Source organism: Rhinichthys klamathensis, unplaced genomic scaffold (genome assembly GCF_029890125.1).
Source record: "Rhinichthys klamathensis goyatoka isolate OS25496 unplaced genomic scaffold, OSU_Roscu_1.1 h1tg000289l_1, whole genome shotgun sequence".
Classification (NCBI taxonomy): Eukaryota; Metazoa; Chordata; class Actinopteri; order Cypriniformes; family Leuciscidae; genus Rhinichthys; species Rhinichthys klamathensis.
The window spans coordinates 443,438-452,812 of record NW_026606808.1 but is presented as its reverse complement, the minus strand read 5'-3'; the positions used below and the strand labels follow the sequence as shown (position 1 = coordinate 452,812).

General features: G+C 40.4%; 1 protein-coding gene across 1 annotated transcript; it reads right to left on the bottom strand.

The window, feature by feature from the left end:
- Positions 1–343: 343 nt before the first annotated feature.
- LOC130103450 (beta-1,3-galactosyltransferase 2-like) lies at positions 344–9,079 on the bottom strand. Its single transcript, XM_056269693.1, has 2 exons — positions 8,943–9,079; positions 344–1,630 (listed from the first exon to the last, which is right to left on the bottom strand). The coding sequence occupies exons 1-2, from the start codon at positions 8,966–8,968 to the stop codon at positions 544–546; spliced, it is 1,113 nt and encodes a 370-aa protein (XP_056125668.1). The 5' UTR covers positions 8,969–9,079; the 3' UTR covers positions 344–543.
- Positions 9,080–9,375: the final 296 nt, after the last annotated feature.

Below are 9,375 nucleotides of genomic sequence, written 5' to 3'. Positions count from 1 at the left end.
GGAAGGTTGCTAACTGGTGTCATATATATTTTGTAATTTTATACAATTAATTAATTCTATTTTCTGTTAGCCAGAAGAAGGTTTTATATTTATGTCCATTAATATTTTTTTTTCTTCTTTTTACTGTTTTGTGGATGTCATTAATGATTTATTCTTTAAATATTGATTGGGGGAAAAACAACATAAGAGGGAGAAATCACATTTTCCTAGATTTTCCTAGAAAACAGACTGCCAGTCTAAAAAGAGCAAGTATGTAAAAAGTATTTAATTTGAAATATATATATATGCGTTTTCAAAACCCACTTCCCCAATAACAGAAGTTCAATTTTAAAAACGCATCTCAAGACCCCATCAGAACTTATTGTTAACAGGTTGTGACCAGCTTTAAAAATATTCTTAAATAAACATCCACCATGTTTCATGTCTTTGTAAACAGAAATCTGTGTTTCTCATTTTTGTTTGTTTGTGCTTCCATCCCAGACAGGGATATTGAGATACTTTTATGTATCCCAAATGATACTTTTAGGAAAGTTTGGGATACCTTTATGTGGGTCTCTTTACGTCCTTCCAGATGTCTATTAGCTGCTGTGGGGATCCTAGGATTGTTGTAATAACCCTGAGAAAATCCTCTCGATTATATTGTCCCAGATAGGCTCTAAACTGTGAAGGGTCTGGGGGGGATAAGGGTGCAATGCCCACATGTTTCACACAAGCGCCCACATATGCGTCTTCTATGTTGAAGGGCTTTATTTCCTTGGAAGCCTCAACTATTTTTTCTGGCAGGTCATTGGAGAAAACATATCCCATTCCCAGCAGGTAAGTGGGGTATTTCAGTTCGGGGTAGAGCTCCTCTGACACGTACCATTTAGAATTTTTGTCTCTGACGACAGGCCGGTCCCACATCACCATTCCAGTGATGTAGTTCTGTCTGGGTGTGTTGGGTGCCAATAGAAGAGTCATCAAGTTTTCCATGTTTAAGTACATGTCAGAATCGACCTTCATACTGAAATTGGCTTGAGGACAACGAGTGGCCAACCAGTCCATGATCACCATCGTCTTTATGGTCAGGTTTAAGTATGAGTCCACAAAGTTGCTCTGCAGTAAGTCTCCGTGTTGTCGGCTCTCTTCCTCCAGCTGCTGTTGAGCTTTTTCAGAGTCGGATCCTCCAGTCAAACCCACCAAGAACAGAGTCATCACTGCTTTTCCCTGGACTGTGCTCTCATTCCCCCACGTGCTCCGGATGGCGTTTCGAGCTTCTACCTGATGGGGCGCCACAGGGACCATCAAGACCAGGAATGGATTCTGCTGACATTTATCAGGTTCATCCAGAATGTAATGATAGTTGCTTGGATGAGCTATATGATAATAAATTGTTGAACCTCTTTGTTGTATTTGCTGATTGGGCAAATGTGCTAATGTATCTTTTTGATTATGATCGGTCCAAATGCTGTCAATTACCTTATATTGAGTCTGATTCATGATTTTAGTAAACCATGTTTGAGGGAACATAATTGTGTCCAAAGTGAAATCAGAGGCGTAAGCAACGGCAAACAATAAGAATGTCGATGTAAGCAGCAGAAAAAATGCCGTTTTAATTTGATGTATAATTGGACCTCTATCCTGAGCCAAACTGCATAGAGAAAAACAAAAGAGAAACAGGTCAAAATTAGTCTCACAGTGAAACATCAGAATTTTTTAATTAAAATATGATTTATCACAAAAATAACACTGTTGCAAATCGTTAACTATGGTTACACGTTACATCAGTTAGTTATGATAGTGATTTAAGTTTCATGAACTTTAAGTAGGCCTACACAGCTTTTGTCAGAAATATTGACATGGACATCACTTAAAGATAGTTTGCAGTAAGTTGCATTCTTTGTCTGATTCAGAGAATTTGTTAATTGAATGAGTCATCAGTCGGATTCAAATGGCATAGGATTTCCAAATCTCGGGCTGGAGGATGGAGGGGCGAGAAAACACAGAATTGTTACGTGCGAAACAATTCTGAACAATTCATTAAAGGAACTATCTCATAAGAGTCATTTGTTCATAGATTGCAGGCGAAAAATTCCTGTATGACTTTTTTTGCCGCAATTTCGAAGAACGCATCTGATGTAGGCTCTTTGTTCATGACGTTAGGAAATAGTCGTCATCATAAATAGTGGGGGAAAGCAACCTCGTCTGTGAATCCAAAATGGTGGTATGTACAGTCTGGGTTTTATTACATTTATGAATAACGGTAGAGAAATAAGTTCTTCATCAAATGCAGAAGTGTTTTGACTATAGCCCTACTGCATTTCAAGATCTTTGATGGAATCTAGAATTGATGCTTGCAGGTGATTTCATTTCCTGGTAAAGCCAACTTAAAATATTTTGAGTCAATAACAAGACATCCAATTTGTTGTACACCTAAATACACCTCTTAGATCATCGGTTCCCTTTCGTAGTCACTTCGAGTTACGTTGAATGACGACGAAATGGGGGTTTCGCTTAGAAGCCTATCACCTTCGAGTGTTAAAAAACGAGCCAATGGCAAAGAAATGCCATGGGTTTGCAGAATTTGCATAGCGTAGCTCCGCCCCACCTCGTGGGTATATAAGGAAGAACGCTGGCAAGATGCAGATATGTTTCTGCTTTGGAACCAAGAGGTCCTCTTCACTCCTGCAAGCCTGATTTCTCTGCCTGTCATTGAGTGTCTTTGAGACGAGCAGCTCTTTTGTCTGTGTTGGTGCAAAGGCGATTTCCAGCGAGATTCACATCCCTGCCTGCTGATCTGTGCAGAGGTCTGCATCCAGCGTGTGTGTTTCTCCCTGGCCGCTTCAGCGTAGGCTGCTGAGCGTCCTCTCACAAAAAGAGATTGCACGGGCACGTCTTTTTCAAGATCTCTCGCCCGTGTATTTCTGGGTGCGGTCGTTCCATTTCTCCCTCTGATGGGCATGATCGCTGCCTTGCGTGTTTGGGCTTAGAACACGCTAAGGCAGCTGTCATGGGTGAGTCATGTTCTCACTGCGGGAACATGACCATCGCTGCGTTGAGATCGAGACTCCATGATCTTACTAAAGGTAGAGTCCCCTCTGCCACACCCCGATCTACCCCCTCCTCGAGAGCTGGTACTTCGGCTGGTGGCCAGGGTGATCTGAGGGTGACGGTGTGAAATTCTGCCCCGGCGATGCTTCCTCGGGCCACACCCCCCTCACCAGCGCAGCAACCTGCGAGTTTCTCAGGTGCAGCCGCGGGGCCGTCTTCGGATGTGCCTCTCCTATCATTCGGGGCTCCAGAGGAGGATATGATGTCGATCGCCGCATCACAAGGCGAGCTGGAATCTTCTGGGGATGAAGATTCGGCTGTGCTGCCACCCTCCAGGGTCCCAGCATTGTCCGAGTCTGACCCGGAACTGACAGCTATGCTCTCCCGGGCCGCCGCGAGCATCGGGTTAGCGTGGAACCCTCCACCCTGCCCTGAGCGCTCACGCGATCCTGGAAGGCCCCGTTGTCTTCCGGCGATCGTTCGGCGGCCTCCTCCGCCTTCTCTACCCTTGATGAGGCCGAGGTACACTGGGGTTCCTCCTGTTGAGAGCTCTGTTGCGATGCAGTTGTGTCCTCAGAGTGCTTCTGTCATGGTGTGGTGACCCAAAGCACCCCTCCAAAGCCTGTAGGTTTTCGTCTACCTTGGTGGCGAAGTCCTACAGACTTGCGGGGAACGCCGCCGCCTCGCTGCATGCCATGGCCATCCTCCAGGTCTACCAGGCCAGGATGCTCAAGGACATGCACGAGGGTAGAGCTGACCAAGGGCTCTTTGATGAGCTGCGTGCCACCACCGACCTTGCTCTCCGAGCGATGAAGGTGACCGCACGCTCCCTTGGTTAGGTGATGTCCACAGCTGCGGTCCAGGAATGACATCTGTGGCTTAACCTGGCCGATATACGGGATGCTAAGCGGACCCGTCTGCTCAACTCCCCCATATCCCAGGCAGGCCTATTCGGCGGTGCAGTCGAGGACTTCACCTAAAAGTTCTCGGCTGCCCAGAAACAGACTGAGGCTATTAAGCATATACTGCCCGGGCGGCCAGCTGCTGCCTCCACCCAGCCGCCGGCTCAGTCCACTCAGTCTGTTTGCCGCCTAGGACGCCCTCCTGCGACTCCCGCCCCTCCCGCATGGCCCCAGCAGCAGCCTTCACCCAGGCCGCGCCGTGGAGGTAGTCGCAGGAAGGCGTCCCAGTCCGCTCAAGCCCCGCCGCCCGCTAAACGTCAGGCCAAGCGGCGCTCCTGATGCGGCCAGCTCAGAGATGGGCTACAGTTCTGTCAAGGAGGTGGTAGCAGGACCACTCCTTCCCCGGGTGGAGGGCTGGGGGAGAATCTTTTGTGGTTTTTAAATATAACGCACATTTTTGTTCATTTAGCCTACTTTTATACATTGTAAGCATTTAATAATTTATTTGTAATAAACACTGGACTACCACCTAAGTGTTAGGACTATTATGTTAAATTATGTTGTAAAACATATGCGCAGAGTGTGAGGTCATATTGTGTGTGCGCGTCTATGGTGCGCGTAGAAAAAATTCGTCAGCAGCCTCTCAAAAAAAAAACATTTGTCCGTTCTACTCCTGACCGCAAGTCCACCGTCAGTGTTGTAGGTAGGCACTAGGCAGGTTTTCTGTGTTCATTTCTATTGTATTACTTGAAAGCAGTATCAATAATGTTAAAAATATGATGTGCAGTCAAGTTTTGGTGTGTGTGCTGTTTAAATGAGTGTTCTCACCGATACGCTTGTTGTTATTCGCAGAGTTTTGACGAGTAGTATTTTGACGACTAGAATCCAGCGCTGACTAGAATCACGCAGCGGCGGAATGGATAGTCACAAGCCATTAAAAAGTATTGACCTAAGAAACACTTATATTTTCAATAAATCATGTTGCCATTCACTGCGGCGACGAATTTTAAAATGAATTAAACTAAATTCTATTTATAAGGTAAAACTTAAAAAAAAAAATGTTAGGCATTATCAATGCCAATGCCTAATGCCAAAATGTTTTCTTTGTTCACCAAGTAATTTACTTGTCAGGCATTTTTTGTTAACTCGCAAGACAGTAAGGAGAAAATGACAATTTGATGGATAATTTAAATATATTCTGTAATCACATTTTGGTAATGTATTAATTCCGCCATTACATCTGAGCGCAAAACACTGCTTGGATAGTTTCAAGATAGTTAAAAATAATTAATAATACAATAATAATTTAATTTAATTTAATTAATCATATGTGTTTATTCTTGTTAGAAGATTTTCTTTTTTTTACTGATTATGAACACAAATTAATCACGACAAACCAAATTAATTGTAATTGTATTAATTATACCATTGATAAAAACCAGCTGATACCAAGGTATTTTAGGCCTACAATTCTAACATAATTTTTCATGAAAAATCATGATTGTATTTATTTATTTTTCGAAAGTAAGGTTAATGTAAGTAGTTTCTTGCAATACTCTCCTAAATGAGTAATAAAACCTACGTGCAAACATTACCGCTTTAATGACCGTCCTTTATTTTTCAGTGCATTTGTTTTACAATATATGGCTATTACTGTCATGGGATTAATATTATAACTATTATTATGTAGTAGTGTAATGTAGACAGACACAACTAAAAGAGGTTTGAATTTTCCTTTGTTTAATTTGCACACTGAATATGGGTTGGAGCTTTTAATTTTGAACTCTCAAAGTGCACCAGATTGTTGAATTTAACATTAAAATGCACAAAATTTTCTTACAGGGGGGCATGCCCTCGAACCCCCCTAGAAGGCCCGAGGACCACCAACCACAGATTTAACAAAAAACCTGTGAGAAACACTGCTATTGCTATGCCAATGCAACTTATAGATTTTTTAATCACTGTGGATTGTATTGTTCAATTGTATTAATAAATGACAATTTTGTACTTATTTCATCTGTTAACTCTCACTTGTTCTTGCTCGCTCATAACATGGCATTAGTTGGGGGACCTGGATATTTTATAGGGGGTGCTGGCCCAAAAAAGGTTGAGAACCACTGCGCTAGAGCATCGTCCACGACTCGTCAGTACATTAAATTTCTATTTAGCTGTGACAAAATGCAAAAAATGTATAAACAGTCTTCTGGTGGACAGGGTAAAATGCAAGATTATTGTGATGGTGCGCAATATGCTGGACATCCTCTGTACAAAAACCATCCCAATGCATTACAAATTCAATTATACTTCGATGATTTGAAAACAACAAATCCTCTTGGAACGAAAACAAAGATTCATAAAATGGGGGCAGTTTACTTTGTTTTACGAAATGTGCCATCAGAGAACAACTCTGTACTTCCCAATATCCATTTATGTCTTCTATTTAATTCTATTGATAAAGACATTTATGGTTTTGACAAAATTCTGGAACCATTGTTAACAGATGTCAAAGAAATTGAGCAGAATGGTATAGATGTCACAATAGGTGATGAATGCCAATTACTTTATGGGACTGTGTGTCTGTTGACGGCAGACAATCTTGCCTGTCACTCCCTCTGTGGCTATGTGGAAAGTCTCTCTGCAAACAGATTTTGTCAGTTTTGTATAATTGACAAACCAACTTCGCAGTATATTTTTGATGAAGATAGCGCTGAGAGGCGTACAAGGGAAAACTATGCATACCATGTACAGCTGAATGCTGCAAGTGCAACTGGTGTCAAAGTTAACTCCTGTCTAAATACTCTACAGTATTTCCATGTAACTGAAGATTTTGCCGTGGACAAAGGGGTTCTCTTTTGTGTTAGAGGGAGTCGCACCTCTTGAGGTCAAATTGATGCTTCGACATTTCATTTATGAGGAGAAAACATTTTCTCTGGAACAACTAAATGAAAGAATAGCAGGGTTTGGCTATGGATATGAAAATCAAAAAAATAAACCCATGTAATTGTTAATCTGAAGACGTCTGAAAATGCTATTAGGCAAACTGCATCACAGATGTGGTGTTTACTGCTAGTGTTGCCTTTTCTGATGGGTGATTTAAGTGATCCGAACAGCCCAGATTGGCATCTTTACCTGTTATTGAGGGAAATTTGTGACATAATTTTTGCACCTGTTGTGACAAAAGGGCTTGCTGTTTATCTTAAACAACTGATCACCACACAATTCAAATTTCTTTATCCTGACAGGAATCTAATTCCTAAACACCATTTTATGACACATTACCCGAGCGTCATGACTTTATTTGGACCTCTTTCCAAGTTGTGGTGCATGAGGTTTGAAGCGAAACATGACCCCCTTATGCGACAGGCCCAAGTAGTGTGTAACTTCAGAAATATTTCAAAGACTCTAGCTCATAAACATCAGATTCAGCAAATGTACAACTGGAAATTGAGTTCACCACTCAATTTTGAAATGACAGTACCCAATGCTTTCCCGGTTATGATTGCATCTTTGTACAAGAGCGACAAATTGCTTGACAAACTGAAGACAGACTCCCATTTTTAGACTCTCACTTTAACCAGTTCAATTCATGTGACCAATAATATTAATTTCTTGGGGACATCATACAGGACAGGATACATTCTGCCTTTAAAAGCAGATGAAAGGAGAGAACCTTTATTTGGTGAAATTATACACATAATCCCCCAAAATGAAAGTGAATGTGCACTTATGTTCCTGAGAGTTTTAAAGGTACAATATTTTGATGAGCACCTGTTTTCTTTTAATGTCATTAAAACCAAAGAATTTGATGTGGCAAAGCTGCCTGGTGACTTAATGGACTATAGACCATTAGATTTTGTATTATTTTGTGATCAGCAATATATCACTCCCAGATACAAAATTTTGTTTTAAATAAGTTAGTGTTAGCTTAATTTATTAGACATGTTTGGTTAATGATGGATTTTGATTTGTGAGTACGAAATGTGAACTATGTGTGTCTGTGGTTATTTATTTGACTACAATTTTCAAGTTTATTCGTATATTTCTGTTTGTTGTTATATTTGAGAACAAGCTGAGTAAGTTTGGTCTTATTTTGGAAATGGTTTCAGACTTTGTTCTATTTGACATTGTATTTTAGTACCTAACATATATGAGTTTTATAATATTTGATGTAGGCCTAAGTTGTTGTTTAAAGTGTTTGATGAATGTTTTATATGATTAATGTTTTGAAATGCTTATTTTTTAACAGTATTTTTTACAATATGAATTCCATGTAGAAACCAGAAAAAATGCAAAATAAACACAGTATGTGAACCGTATTCAATGCTTCAGTGTGATTTCATGATAACTGTACATATTGTATTCTGATCTAGCTTTAACACACAGTTGTGTTAGATGTTTACAAAAAGGACACAAGGTTAGGTTAACTAAAGGTTACACATTTGTCTGTGTGTTTTCACAACACATATTCTTTGTTGTATTTTAACACAATATGTGTTGTCCCTGAGCAGTTAACTGCCAATACCACATTTGTGTTTCCCTTTTCTATCACATATTGAAAGACACTGAACAAAACAAAGTGAAATTATATATATATATATATATATACACACACAATCACACATACACATCTGAGCTCCTCCATCTAATCTCAGATATACAGTATTCAACGTTTAGCTCAGCTGCAGTCAAATGATTTAATCTGATTTTGACCCTTTTATTCAAAGGACATCAAATTATAAGTTCCTCTAGTTGAGAGATCTTCAACTCTGCTCCTGGGGACCCACTGTCCGGTAGTTTAGAGTATTTTGAAGCTCTCCAGGATCGCTTGAAAATACACAGGCAGGTGTGTTGAAGCAGGTTGGAAATAAACTTTAAAGGACAGTGTGTCGCCAGGAGCAGAGTTAAAGACCTCTGCTATAGTTTATAATAAGACGTTGTATGTAAACAACACAAATAACATTATAAAATATCTAATAATAAAACAAATAATTAAATGATGGGTTAGCTTACCTGTGCCAAATGTTTTTAATAGCCATTCTTGTGTGTTCAACTAGTAACCATACTACTTCACGTATTCCTTCCTGAATAGTCTCTTAGACCTAATAACCAGGAAGCATTTATTTTCTCTTGCACCTATGAACAAACCCACTGCTGAAACTTGTCCATCTTCAATGATAATACTCAATTTTGAATGCAATCATAGATTGATAGACATATATATATATATATATATATATATAGAGAGAGAGAGAGAGAGAGAGAGAGAGAGAGAGAGAGAGAGAGAGAGAGAGAGAGAGAGAGAGAGAGAGAGAGAGAGAGAGAGAGAGAGAGAGAGAGAGAGAGAGAGAGAGAGAGAGAGAGAGAGAGAGAGAAAAAGAGAGATAGAGAGAAGCTACAGACATCCAGAATCTATGGGAACATCCTCTCGGTATTGTTCTCATTA

Excerpts from the sequence above, each read along its gene's own strand:
- LOC130103450 (XM_056269693.1), bottom strand. The coding sequence starts at position 8,968 with ATGGCTATTAAAAACATTTGGCACAG. Across the intron at positions 1,631-8,942 it reads ATTAAAAACATTTGGCACAG|TTTGGCTCAGGATAGAGGTC; the intron begins GTAAGCTAACCC and ends TTCTCTATGCAG.